Raw genomic sequence first — 14,174 nt, forward strand, 5'->3', positions numbered from 1 at the left:
GGACCGGAGGGGGGGCGGGCGGAGGAAGCCAAGAGGCTCGAGACCGAGGCTCGCCCACCCCTCGGCGCCGCCGGACCCTGCGCCACTGGGGAAATTTCCTTCCCGACTTCCCGCGCGGCCAGCCCCAGCTCCGTCCAGCCCCGGCTCCCGGAGCCCTGGGCTGGAGAGTGAGCCCCGAGACTCCGCCCAGCCCCGGGGGTCCCGGTCCCCGTTCGCCGCCAGCGGCCCCTCCCGGAGCGCTGCTCGGCCCTGACTGCATTGGGGGGCGCGGGATCACCCGGCCCTGGCCCCAGAGGTGTCGGAGGGGGGCGCCGGGCGGGGGGCCCCGCATGCCTTTGTCGCCCGCGGAGGCCGAGCCCGGAGCCGAGGCGTGACTGACAGCGGAGGGAGGAGCGCGGCCGCCGATTGGCTGGAGCGAGTGTGGGAAAGAATGCGGAGCAGGGTTCACACACCCCGCGGCGGCGAGGCCTTAAATAGGGGAACGGCCTGAGGCGTGCGCGGGCCTGGAGCCGGGACCCGCCGGAGGGGCTCGGATAGCCGCGCGCTCGCCGCTCGCCCGCCAGCCCGCCCGTGGTCCCCGGCCGCGTGCTCCACCCGGCACGGGGAGGCGCGGGGCGCACCATGGCCGCAGACACGCCGGGGAAACCGAGCGCCTCGCCGATGGCAGGAGCGCCAGCCAGCGCCAGCCGGACCCCAGACAAGCCCAGGAGCGCTGCTGAGCACCGCAAGGTGGGGTCCCGGCCGGGCGTGAGGGGGGCGACCGGGGGCGGGAGGGACGGAGGAACGCGGGACTCAGCCGGTGCCCGACCCGCAGTCCTCCAAGCCAGTCATGGAGAAGCGGCGCCGAGCGCGCATTAACGAGAGCCTCGCTCAGCTCAAAACCCTCATCCTGGACGCCCTCAGAAAAGAGGTAAGTCGGGGGCGAAGGCCCGAGACCCGGAGTCTGGGGCGCAGGTGACCTGGACCTCCCGCCCATCCCCGCCCCCAGAGCTCCCGCCACTCGAAGCTGGAGAAGGCGGACATCCTGGAGATGACCGTGAGACACCTGCGGAGCCTGCGTCGCGTGCAGGTGACGGGTGAGGCGCGGGCGGCGGCGGCTTGGAGGCTGGGGGAGGGCGCGGGACCCCCGGGACCCGGCACCGACCTCTCCTCCCGTGTCGCTCCCGCAGCCGCGCTCAGCGCCGACCCCGCCGTCCTGGGCAAGTACCGCGCCGGCTTCCACGAGTGTCTGGCGGAGGTGAACCGCTTTCTGGCCGGCTGCGAGGGCGTCCCGGCAGACGTGCGCTCCCGCCTGCTGGGCCACCTGGCAGCCTGCCTGCGCCAGCTGGAACCCTCCCGCCGCCCGGCCTCGCTGTCCCCGGCTGCCCTCGCAGAGGCCCCAGCGCCCGAGGTTTACGCGGGCCGCCCGCTGCTGCCATCGCTTGGTGGCCCCTTGCCTCTGCTCGCGCCGCCGCTGCTGCCGGGTCTGACCAGGGGGCTGCCCGCCGCCCCCAGGGCGGGGCCGCAGGGCCCGGGGGGCCCCTGGAGGCCATGGCTGCGCTGAGGCTGTGGCCCTGGGACTGCATCGGAGGCGGCGCCCCGTTCTAGGGCCGCGGCCTTTGCCAAGACTGCAGCAGAGAATACGTATTTATTATTCCAGAGTCCGCGTCACGAGTTTTCCTTTTTTGTCTTGGTGAAGAGTTGACTTTGGGAGCGCCCCGCAGCCACGCCGCGCCTGGGTCCCGCCCTACTCCCAAGGCCGCGGTCCGCAGGTGGCTGGGGGCGTCGGGCGGGCCCGGGGGGCGGGCTGAGGGCAACCCCCTCCGCTCCGCGCCCTCCCATCCCCTCCGCGGCTCTCCCTTTCGCATCCCTGCAGCCCCGCACGCGCACGCGCTCTCTGCCCTTGCGTTGGGTTTGCCTCGCTCTGCGGTGGCGGTTGTGAGGGGACCCCCGGAGGCCCAGGTGGGAAGCTGAACGTCCCTGAGTGCCCAGAATCTTCCCGGTGCTGGAAGGCGGTCGCGCAGCATCGCCGGGCAAGTTGCTTTTCAGAGGCCCCCTTCCCGACTCCCAGTCCCTGGACCGCGGAAGGCGGAGGCTGCGGTCCTGAGCCGCGCTGGGATCAGGGCGGCCGCCCTTGGCCCTGAAGTCCCCCGCTGGGTTCTCCTGGGAAGTGCAGAGCTGCCGGTGCCCACCGCAGACCCCTCCCCCAGGCGTCTGTGCGGGGAGGGCCCGGCGGGAGCGCGCGCGCGTCCGAGCTGGGCTGCGGCCACCGAGTGCCGGGGCCGAGGGCGTCGGCCCTGCCCGCAGCCTCCCCTGCCCCGGTAGGGAGGTTCCGCCTCCCCAGTGGGTGAGGACTGGGGGCTCCTCCCTCATAGCCCTGAGCACGTGCAGTTGTCGACCACCGAGTTGCCAGGCAGCGCCGGAGGTTCCCCCGAACCACCGCCGCGGTCGCCATCCCGGTCCCCTGAACCACCGCCGCGGTCGCCATCCCGCTCCCCTGAACCACCGCCGCGGTCGCTATCCCGGTCCTGTGTTCGGGGGGGTCCGGCGCAGTTCGAGTCTCCCTCTGAGCCGCACCGAGGGCCATTTCCCAACTGGGGCCGAGTTCACCGGGGCCCACGGGAGGCGAGTGAGCCGTCCCACCAGCGCTGGCCCTCCAAGGCTCCAGTCTGTGCCTCCATCAGGAGCCCCCGGGCCCTCCAGGACGCAGCCGTGCACAGCTCGTAGGAGCCTCCCAGGCCTGGCAAGTCAGGCCACCCCTGGCCCCTGGCTGCCCTGCCCCCTCCCAGAATTGCGAGGGCCAGGCCAGTGACCCTGGGCGGGGTAGCATCGGGCTGGGGGCCCCACGCTTGGTCCCACCATCAGTCCTACCCCGGGGGTCCTGGTCCCAGGGAAGCCTCAAAGTAGCCCTTTTCCCTGGGAGCTTGAGACCCTGTGAGGGAGGCCGCCTCAGCACGGGAAGGGACGGTCTTCTTGGGGGCAGCTGGAAGCTCAGCGTGGCCGGGGGAGGGGAGCCGCGCAGAGAAGGCATCAGTGCAGAAGGGGAAGGAGGGCCTGGGGCAGCGAAGCTGGGAGTGTGGGGAGGAGCTCGGGGCAGGAGGGGCACCCCACAAAGTCACCTGGGCTGTGGGTCCTAAGAGGGCAGGGCATCTCTCCACCAGGCTCTGGCCTTGAATGCCCCCTCCACTGTGGCTAAAGGGCCCTGCATAGCTGTCCAGGGACCACTCAGGTTAGGGGGAATCACAGTCCTCGGGCAGTCCCTTCGCAGTCTGGGTTCCTCTGTGCTCCACACCACCTGCCCCCGGCTTCTCCCCTGACTTTCCTCCTAACTTGTGGTCCATCCCATCGGCCGCAGGCTCGGTGTATCATCTGGGCCCAGCTGGACGGGGCTCCAGAGGGCAAAGGCCGAGTCTGTCCGGAAGCTCGAAGCTCTGTCCTCAGCACCGAAAACAGGGAAATGGACCTGCAGGGACCTAGTCCATCCATTTGAATGACAGAGCTGGGAGGTTTGGGTTAGACTAGGGAGGTCTCAGGAAACACAGCCTGAGGGGCCAGGCTGGACCGGCAGCACAGGGGCTGTCCTGGGCTCCCCCTCAGGCTACCCCCTTCTCAGATCCCCCCCCGGGCCTCGGGGAGCCAGCCTCTGCCTACACCCAGCCAGGACGCCCGCCAGAACCTGCTTCCTGTGGCCCCAGACGTGGGGTGCCCCCTCACATGGGGGGTCCTTTCTCCCTCCCCACCCTGCGTCCTGTGGCCCCAGACGTGGGGTTCCTCCTCCTGCAGGGGTCCTTTCTGCCCTCTCTACCTTCCAGACATTTCCTGCCCCTCCCCACCTCAGGTGGCGGCCACTCAGCAGCTGGGGTCTGGCCCAGTCCCCCGTCCCTGCCCCTCCCCAGTGATTTTTATCTTGGCTTTTGGTTTTCTGCTGAATAATAGATGAAAGTCGTCTTCTCGGTGGAGGAGGTGTGGCTGGCGGCCCCTAGTCACTTCCAGTTCATCTCCCACTGCCTCCTTGATGAGGACCAAGGGTCAATAAATGTTTGCTGAATTCCTTTGCCTCTGTGGTGTCTGGGCCGTGTGTGTCTGGGCTTGTCTGCTGTGGGGTGAACGGGGTAACACAACCACAGATCACAGGCTTTTGAAATCTGGAGAACCTCAGTCCCTATGGTGACAGAAGTCTAGGCCAGGCCCATGAACTCCAGGCGCCAGGAAGTTAGGGATGGGGGTGGGGTGGGGCTGCCTGGAGCCGGGGCTTGTGAGACGTGAGGCCGAAGCTCGCCCCACCAGGTCCCTGTGCTCACCTGGGTCCCAGCCTCCTCTGGCTCCCCTGGCTCCAGGACTGTCTCCTCACCATGCCTGGCTGCTGCCCCCACTGACCCCTGGAGCCCCAGGGCTGTACCCACCTCGGACGCAGCCAGGGCAAGGGCCCTGGATTGGCAGCCTCCCTGATGTCCCACCGGCCCCTCCTGGCATTCACACCTCAGTGTCCTGAGGGTCCAGTGGTCTGCTGGGTCGGTAGAGTCCTGCCAAGGTGATGGGCTGAGAGTGAGACCCTGTCTCAGAGAAAAAAAAAAAAAAAAAAATCCGTTGACTGTAAATGTGAGGACCTATTTCTGAACCCTCAATTCTTTTCCATCGATCAATACATCTATCCTTGTCCTATTATCAATCACACTGTCTTCTTGATGACTATAGCTTTGTAGTAAGGTTTTCTTTGTTAGGTTGGGTTTTGTTTTGTTTAGACAGAGTCTCTGTCACCCAGGCTGGAGTGCAGTGGCGCAATCTCGGCTCACTGCAACCTCCGCCTCCCGGCTTCAAGCGATTCTTCTGCCTCAGACTCCCAAGTAGCTGGGATTACAGGCACCCACCATCATGCCTGGCTAATTTTAGTATTTTTAGTAGAGACGGGGTTTCACCTTGTTGAAGCGAGGCTGGTCTCGAACTTCTGACCTCAAGGAATCTGCCTGTCTCGGCCTCCCAAAGTGCTGGGATTACAGGCTTGAGCCACTGCACCCGGCCCACTCTCAGGCGTTTCTTTGTAGCAATGTGAGAATGAACTTACGCTCAGCCTATAAGCTCAACATGGAGCGTGGAGAGAGGAAGGTTGTGGGCAGAGGAAGGCAGTGGTGTCTGAGCTGTTGGGCTCACTCTGACCTGGACAGGGCAACGGGTGTGGGGGACCCTGGGGGTAGGGACAGGCAGAGCTGGGGCAGCTCTCCTCTTCTGGGACTGACTCCAATTATGTGTATATCAGTTGAAGTTGTCCCACAGCTCACTCTTCTTCTATTTGTCAGTTGCTTTTTTTTTGAGATGGAGTCTCACTGTGTTGCCCAGGCTGGAGTGCAGTGGTGTGATTGTTAAAGACCTTTCTTTCCTCCATTGAATTGTCTTGGCACCTGTGTTGAAAAATCAGTTGCCTGTAGGCTGGGCACAGTGGCTCATGCCTGGAATCCCAGCACTTTGGGAGGCCCAGGCGGGTGGGTCACCTGAGGTCAGGAGTTCAAGACCAGCCTGGCCAACATGGTGAGACCCCGTTTCTACTAAAAATACAAAAATCAGCCGGGCTTGATGGCGGTGCCTGTAGTCCCAGCTACTCGGGAGGTTGAGGCAGGAGAATCGCTTGATCCCAGGAGGTGGAGGCTGCAGTGAGCAGAGATCTTACCACCGCACTCCAGCCTGGGGGAGAGAAAAGAGGCTTAATTGGCTTGTGCTTCTGCAGGCTGCACAGGTAGCATGGTGCTGGCACCTGCTCAGCTTTTTTTTTTTTTTTTTTTTTTTTTGAGACTGTCTTGCTCTGTTAGGCTGGAGTACAGTGGCATGATCTCAGCTCACTGCAACCTCAGCCTCCTGGGTTCAAGCAATTCTCTTGCCTCAGCCTCCTGAGTAGCTGGGATTACAGGCATGCGCCACCACGCCCGGCTAATTTTTGTATTTTTAGTAGGGATGGGGTTTCACCATGTTGTTCAGGCTGGTCTTGAACTCCTGACCTCAAGCAATCCACCCACCTCGGCCTCCCAAAGTGCTGGGATTACAGGCATGAGCTACCGCGTCTGGCCCTGCTCAGCTTTTGGGGAGGCCCCAGGAAACTTCCAATCCTGGCAGAAGGAGAAGAGGGAGCAGGAAGGTCACCTGGCCAGAGCAGGAGGGAGAGGGGGTGGGGGGTGGGGCGCCACCCACTTTTAAACACCAGATCTCCTGTGAGCTCACTTACTAACCTAAGGACTGTACCACGGCGGGGGGATGGTGCTAAACCGTTCATGAGAAACCCGCCCCCATGGTCCATGCCTCCCACCAGGCCCCACCTCCAACACTGGGGATCACAGTTCGGCATGAGATTTGGGTGGGGACACAGATCCAAACCGTATCACTGACCGTGGCGTGTGCCAAACACAGCAGATGGCAGGGCTGGCTGTGCTCCAGCATGGGACCCTCCAGCTGCCGATCCCCCCAACCATGGCCTCTTAAGCCCCAGACCCAGTGGTACCCTCCGTCTTGGCCCTCCCAGCCCCGGTCAGGGATGCTCTGCTGGCTCTGGCCAAACTTCCTCCTTCAAATGCACCGGGAGGAGGCAAGAGCTGTCGGCGGAGACGCCTGGGGGCCACGACATCATGTCGTTGTGCGCCTTCTGTTTCTCCAGTTTGGCTTTAGGAAAAGAGGAAGCTCCATCAGCACATCCCCAGGAAGCTGTTTTGTTGGGGAAGGGGTGAGAGCAGCACTCCAGGAGGTGGCCAATGAATCTACTATGTGGGATTTCGGCTGGACTTTTCCTGACCAAGCCAGGGGTTTAATGTTATCAAGCAGGTTGCAGGCAGAAGGCTGTCACCTGCTTGACAGAAATCCTTGGGGCAAATGCTATCTCCATGTGGGGGCAACAATGAAAGCATGAAGGATCTCAGCTGATGTTACAGTGAGAGTGTCCCCCCTTCCTGGCACTCAGGCAAGGACATTCCCCAGATGAAGGACACAGGGACCCTCCCCAGATGATGGACACAGGGACCCTCCCCAGATGAAGGACACAGGGACCCTCCCCAGGTGATGGACACAGGGACCCTCCCCAGAGGATGGACACAGGGACCCTCCCCAGAGGATGGACACAGGGACCCTCCCCAGATGATGGACACAGGGACCCTCCCCAGAGGATGGACACAGGGACTTTCCCCAGATGATGGACACAGGGACCTTCCCCAGAGGATGGACACAGGGGACCCTCCCCAGAGGATGGACACAGGGACCCTCCCCAGATGAAGGACACAGGGACCCTCCCCAGATGAAGGACACAGGGACCCTCCCCAGAGGATGGACACAGGGACCCTCCCCAGAGGATGGGCACAGGGACCCACCCCAGAGGATGGACACAGGGACCCTCCCCAGAGGATGGACACAGGGACCCTCCCCAGAGGATGGACGCAGGGACCCTCCCCAGAAGAAGGACGCAGGGACCCTCCCCAGATGATGGACGTAGGGACCCTCCCCAGATGAAGGACGCAGGGACCCTCCCCAGATGATGGACACAGGGACCCTCCCCAGAGGATGGACACAGGATGCTCCCCAGATGATGGACACAGGGACCCTCCCCACATGGACATAGGGACCCTCCCCAGACGATGGGCACAGGACCCTCCCCACATGGACAGGAAGATTCCAGCCATGTTAGAGATGATAGAATTCCCAGACAAGGGTATGAAAGCCCCTGCTACAACTTACTCCAGATATTCAAGAAGCTATTCCAGGTGGTTGTGTGTGCCTGTAGTCCCAGCTACTCAAGATGCCAAGGCCAGCCTGGGCAACAAAGCGAGATCTCATCTCTAAACAAAAACAGAAATAAACTAGAAAAGCGGAAGCTAGAGGAAATATCGAATGCGTTAGGGATTTTGAAGGTACGAAAATCCCAACGGGGAACTTCTAGAGATGAAAATGATGATGGGTGATTTGAAAAATGCACTGGGTGGAAGTACCAACAGGTTAGACACTGGAAAGGAAAACAGTAGTCAACCCGAAACTATAACGATAAAAACTATTTAAAATAAAACATTTTAAAAACAGGCCAGGCGCGGTGGGTCATGCCTGTAATCCCAGCACTTTGGGAGGCCGAGGTGGGCGGATCACAAGGTCAGGCATTCAAGACCAGCCTGGCCAACACGGTGAAACCCCATCTCTACAAAAAATACAAAAAAAAAAAAAAATTATCCAGGCGTGGTGGTAGGGACCTGTAATCTCAGCTACTTGGGAGGCTGAGGCAGAGAATTGCTTGAACCCAGGAGGCAGAGCCTGCAGTGAGCCAAGATCATGCCACTGCACTCCAGCCTGGGCAACAGAGCAAGACTCTGTCTCGGAAAAAAAAAAAAAAAAAACAACTAAAAAACAGAGAAATAGAATGGTGAGCTGTGAGGCAACGTTGAGTGGCCTAACATACGTTTAACTGGAGTTGGTCCCAGAAGAGGGGAAGAAGGTAAAATAGCTGAAGAAATAATGACTGGAGTTTTCCCAAGCTTGACGGGAACCATAAACCCACTGATCCAAGGAGCCGCTCAGCACAAGAACCTGGATGGAGACTCCCAGAGCGTCGTAATCACGTTGACAAAATGCCGTGATGAAACAACAATGCTCACTCCTGCCTCTTACTTTTGACATTCTAGGAAGTTCCTGCCAGAGCAATTAGGAAAGAAAATGAAATAAAAGAGGCCGGGCACGGTGGCTCACGCCTGTAATCCCAGCACTTTGGGAGGCTGAGGCAGGCGGATCACCTGAGGTCGGGAGTTCAAGACCAGCCTGGCCACCATGGAGAAACCCCATCTCTACTAAAAATACAAAATTAGTCTGGCGTGGTAGCGGGCGCCTGTAATCCCAGCTACTCGGGAGGCTGAGGCAGGAGAATCACTTGAACCTGGGAGGTGGAGGTTGTGGTGAGCTGAGATTGTGCCATTGCACTCCAGCCTGGGCAACAAGAATGAAACTCCATCTCAAAGAAAAAAAAAGAAAAAAGAAAAGAAAATGAGAATGAAAATGAAATAAAAGGCATCCAGGGCCAGGCACAGTGGTTCACACCTTCATGTGATCTCAGCACTTTGGGAGGCCAAGGCGGGAGGATCGCTTGAGCCCAAGAGTTCAAGACAAGCCTGAGCGACATAGTGAGACCCTGTCTCTACCAAGAAAAGGAAAAAAATGCAAAAATCAGCCGGGCATAGTGGCATGCACCTGCAGTCCCAGCTACTCTGCAGGTTGAGGTGGGATGATTGCTTAGGCCCAGGAGGCAGAGATTGCACCACTGCATTCCACCCTGGGTGACGGGGTGAGATCTTGTCTCAAAAAAAAAAAAAAAGAAAAAGATGTGAAACTTTTCAGATGGCATGATCTCATATATAGAAAATCCGAAGGAAGCCACTGAAAAAATTATTAGAACTAATAAACAGGTACAGAAAGGTATAGAATTCTTGGAGGACACAAGACCAACATTTCAAAAATCAATTGTATTTCTTCACACTGGCAATGAACAATACAAAAACGAAACTTGTTTTTTTGAGATGGAGTCTCGGGAGGGCAGTGGCGTGATCTCGGGTCACCGCAATCTCCGCTTCCTGGGCTCAAGCGATTCTTGTGCCTCAGCCTCCCAAGTAGCTGGGACTACAGGCACCCGTCACCACGCGTGGCTAATTTGTGTATTTTTAGTAGAGACAGGGTTTCACTATGTTGGCCAGGCTGGTCTCGAACTCCTGACCTCAAGTGATCCTCCTGCCTCGGCCTCCCAAAGTGTTGGGATTACAGGCTTGAGCCACTGTGCCCGGCCTACAGTCAACTGATTTTCAATACGGGTGCCAGGACAATTCAATGGAGGAAAGAATCGTCTTTAACAAATGGTGCTGAGACACCCAAACATCCACATGCACGTGAGGGAAGCTGCTCGCCTTATTCACATCACAAACACAGTGAACTCAAAATGAATAACAGGTCGGGCATGGTGGCTCACGCCGGATCGTCTGAGGTCAGGAGTTTGAGACCAGCCTGGCCAACATGGTGAAGCCCCATGTCTACCAAAAGTACAAGAAGTTAGCAGGGCATGGTGGCAGGTGGCTGTAATCCCAGCTACTCAGAAGGGTGAGGCAGGAGAATCGCTTGAACCCGGGAGGCGGAGGTTGCAGTGAGCCGAGATCATGCCATTTCACTCCAGCCTGGGCGACAGACTGAGACTCCATCTCAAAAAAACAAAAACAAAAACAAAATAAAACAAAACAAAACAGAATGGATGACAGACATAAGTTAAGAGTTACAACTATAAAACTTTTAGAAGAAAATGTAGCAATAAATTGTCATGTTCTTGGGTTTGGAAAGTCCTTGGGCAAAAACCTTCTTAGGTAGGATACTGCTGTTGTTTGGATGTGGCCCCAAAAGCTTATGTGCTGGGAGCTTGATCCCCCATGTGGAAGTGTTGGGTGGTGGGACCTTTAAGAGGTGTTTAGCTTATGGAGGCTCTGCCCTCACGAAGAGATGAACACTGTTATTGTGGGAGTGGGTTCCTCATGGAAGGGGGGTCCAGTCCCTCCTGCTCTCCGACTCTGTCTTCTTTGTCCAGGGATGACACAGCAGGAAGGAGCTCATCAGATGACAGAAACTTCATCTGGATTTCCCAGCCTCCAGAACTGTGAGAAATAAATTTCTGTTCATTATAAATTACCCAGTCTCAGATATCCTATTAGGGCAGCACAAAATAGACTAAAACAGATACCAGAAACATAAGTGACCAAAGAAAAAATAGATAAATTAGACATCATCAAAATTTAAAACTTATGTTTCAAATGGAATTATCAAAAAGTGAAAAGACATCACATATGGGAGGAAATGTTGGCAAAATATATATTTGACAAGGAAATTACCCAGAATTCCAAACACAATCAACCCCAAACTTCAGAAAACAATCAACCCTGAACTCCACAGTCAACCCAGAACTGCAGAAACAGTCAACCCCGAACTCTAGAAACACTCAACTCTGAACTCCAGAAACACTCAACCCAGAACTCCAGAAACAATCAACCCAAACTCCAGAAACAGTCAACCCTGAACTCCAGAAACAATCAACCCGAACTCCAGAAACAGTCAACCCCGAACTCCAGAAACAATCAACCCCGAACTCCAGAAACAATCAACCCAAACTCCAGAAATAGTCAACCCCGAACTCCAGAAACAGTAAACCCAGAACTCCAGAAACGATCAACCCAGAACTCCAGAAACAATCAACCCCGAACTCCAGAAATGATCAACCTCGAACTCCAGAAATGATCAACCCGAAACTCCAGAAACAACCAACCCCAAACTCCAGAAATAATCAACCCAGAACTCCAGAAACAATCAACCCAGAACTCCAGGAACGGTCAACCCAGAACTCCAGGAACGGTCAACCCAGAACTCCAGGAACGGTCAACCCAGAACTCCAGAAATAACCCAGAACTCCAGAAACAACCCTGAACTCCAGAAACAATCAACCCAGAACTCCAGAGAAAATCAACCCAGAACTCCAGAAACAATCAACCCACAACTCTAGCAACGGTCAACCCAGAACTCCAGAAACACTCAACCCAGAACTCCAGAAACAATCAGCCCTGAACTCCAGAAACGATCAACCCAGAACTCCAGAAACAACCCAGAACTCTAGGAACAATCAACCCAGAACTCCAGAAACATCAACCCAGAACTCCAGAAACAATCAACCCCAAACTCCAGAAATGATCAACCCTGAACTCCAGAAACAATCAACCCAGAACTCCAGAAACACTCAACCCAGAACTCCAGAAACAATCAACCCTGAACTCCAGAAATGGGCCAGCCCATGGATGGATGGTCAGCTGTTTTTGACAAAGACAATTCAGTAGAGAAAGGAGAGTCTTTTCTTTTCTTTTCTTTCTTTCTTTCTTTTTTTTTTTTTTTTTGAGATGGAGTCTCCCTCTGTCACCCAGGCTGGAGTGCAATGGTGCGATCTTGGCTCACTGCAACCTCCACCTCCCAGATTCAAGCAATTCTCCTGCCTCAGCCTCCTGAGTAGCTGAGATTACAGGCTCTTGCCACCACGCCCAGCTAATTCTTGTATTTTTAGTAGAGACAGGGTTTCACCATGTTGGTCAGTCTGGTCTCCAACTCCTGACCTCGTGATCCACCCACCCTGGCCTCCCAAAGTACTAGGATTACAGGCTTGAGTCACCGAGCCCAGCCAGGAGAGTCTTTTCAACAGTGGTTCAAAAACAATCGGATATCCATATGCAAATAAATTAACAGATTCTTACCTCACACCATATACACAAATTAACTAAAAATAGATCATAGCCCTAAATGCAAAATCTAACCATAAACCTTCTTGGAGAAAACTTTAAAAATCTTTGTGACCTTTAGGCAAAGATTTCTTAGCTACAACACCAAAAGAATAATACATCAAGAAAAATGGGCAAATTAGACTTCATTAAAAGGAAGAACTTCTCTTTTTCTTTTTTAAAAAAATTTTGTGTATCCTCATTGTTAAACACGAACTCTTTTTCAAGAGGCAGTGTTAAAAACATGAAAAGGCTGGGCACGGTGGCTCAGGCCTGTCATCCCAGCACTTTGGGAGGCTGAGGCGGGCGGGTCACCTCAGGTCAGGAGTTCGAGACCAATCTGGCCAATGTGGCGAAACCCTGTCTCTACTAAAAATACAAAAATTATCTGGGTGTGGTGGTGGGTGCCTGTAGTCTCAGCTACTCAGAAGGCTGAGGTAGGAGAATCACTTGAACCTGGGAGGCGGAGGTTGCAGTGAGCTGAGATCATGCCACTGCACTCCAGGCTGGGCAACAGAGCAAGATGCTGTCTCAAAAAAAGACAAGAAAAGACAAACCACAGGCTGGAAGAAAATAAATCACATATCTGATAAAAGACTTACATGCAGAATATGTGAAGAATCCTGGGCCGGTGCAGTGGCTCATGCCTGTAATCCCAGCCCTTTGGGAGGCCGAGGTGGGTAGATCACCTCAAGTCAGGAGTTCGAGACCAGCCTGGCCAACATGGTGAAACCCCGTTTCTACTAAAAATACAAAAAATTAGCCAGAGGGTGTGGTGGCACGTGCCTGTAATCCCAGCTTCTCAGGAGGCTGAGGCAGGAGAATTGCTTGAACTTGGGAGGCAGAGGATGCTGTGAGCTGAGATCGTGCCACTGCACTCCAGCTTGGGCAATAAGAGTCAAAGTCTCAAAAAAAAAAAAAAAAATGCTGCAAACTCAAAAACAAGAAAACAACCTAATTTTTATTTCTAATTTAATTTTTTGTAGAGACAGGGTTTTCCATGTTGCCCTGACATGTCTCAAACTCCTGGCCTCAAGTGATCTGCCTGCCTCAGCCTCCCAAATTGCTGGGATTACAGATGTGAGCCACCGCACCAGGCCACAACCTAATTTTTAAAATGGACAAAATAGGCTAACCACAGTGGCTCACACCTGTAATACCAGCACTTTGGGAGGCCGAGGCAGGCAGATCACTTGAGGTCAGGAGTTTGGGACCAGCCTGGCCAACATGCTGAAACCCCGTCCCTACTAAAAATACAAAAATTAGCCAGGTGTGGTGTCAGGCATCTGTAATCCCAGCTACTCAGGAGGCTGAGGTGAGACAATCGCTTGAACCCGGGGGGTGGAGGTTGCAGTGAGCCAAGATCTGACCACTTCACTCCAGCCTGGGCAACAGAGTGAGGCTCTGTCTCAAATAAAATAAAATGGACAAAATATTTCATCAGTCTTTTTACCAAAGAAGATACATGGATAACAAATGCACATGTGAGAATATGCCCAGTGTTGTTCATCATTAGGGAAATGCAGATTAAAACCAGAATGAGTGCCTACTGGAATGGCTGAATTACAAAGCTGTCCGGTGCTGAGTGCGGGTGAGGACACGGAGCCTGGAACCTCTAGTGGGAATAAATAATTGTACAACCACACTGAAAGGCGGTCTGGCAGTTTCTCAAAAAGTTAAACATATACCTATCATATGACCTAGCCACTCCAATTCCGAGTATGTACCCAAGAGAAATGAAAGCATGTGTCCACACAGTCAGCCCCAACTATCTGAGACAGGTCTGAATCCATTTGAAAGTTGATTTTGCCAGGCCGGGCATGGTGGCTCACGCCTGTAATCCCAGCACTTTGGGAGGCTGAGGCGGGTGGATCACGAGGTCAGGAGATCGAGACCATCCTG

General features: G+C 55.6%; 1 protein-coding gene across 2 annotated transcripts; it reads left to right on the plus strand.

The window, feature by feature from the left end:
- Positions 1 to 15: 15 nt before the first annotated feature.
- Positions 16 to 4,037, plus strand: HES4 (hes family bHLH transcription factor 4). Of its 2 annotated transcripts, XM_055261931.2 has the most exons (4): positions 19 to 729; positions 815 to 910; positions 989 to 1,076; positions 1,170 to 1,640. In XM_055261931.2, exons 1-4 carry the CDS (start codon positions 622 to 624, stop codon positions 1,541 to 1,543), a joined length of 666 nt encoding a protein of 221 aa, XP_055117906.1. In that variant the 5' UTR covers positions 19 to 621; the 3' UTR covers positions 1,544 to 1,640. The 2 variants fall into 2 exon arrangements, with proteins under 2 accessions (XP_055117907.1, XP_055117906.1); XM_055261932.2 differs by lacking the exon at positions 815 to 910 and having other exon boundaries at positions 16 to 729; positions 1,170 to 4,037.
- The last annotated feature ends 10,137 nt before the right edge of the window (positions 4,038 to 14,174 follow it).

The sequence above is a fragment of the Symphalangus syndactylus genome, chromosome 22 (genome assembly GCF_028878055.3).
Source record: "Symphalangus syndactylus isolate Jambi chromosome 22, NHGRI_mSymSyn1-v2.1_pri, whole genome shotgun sequence".
Taxonomy (NCBI): domain Eukaryota; kingdom Metazoa; phylum Chordata; class Mammalia; order Primates; family Hylobatidae; genus Symphalangus; species Symphalangus syndactylus.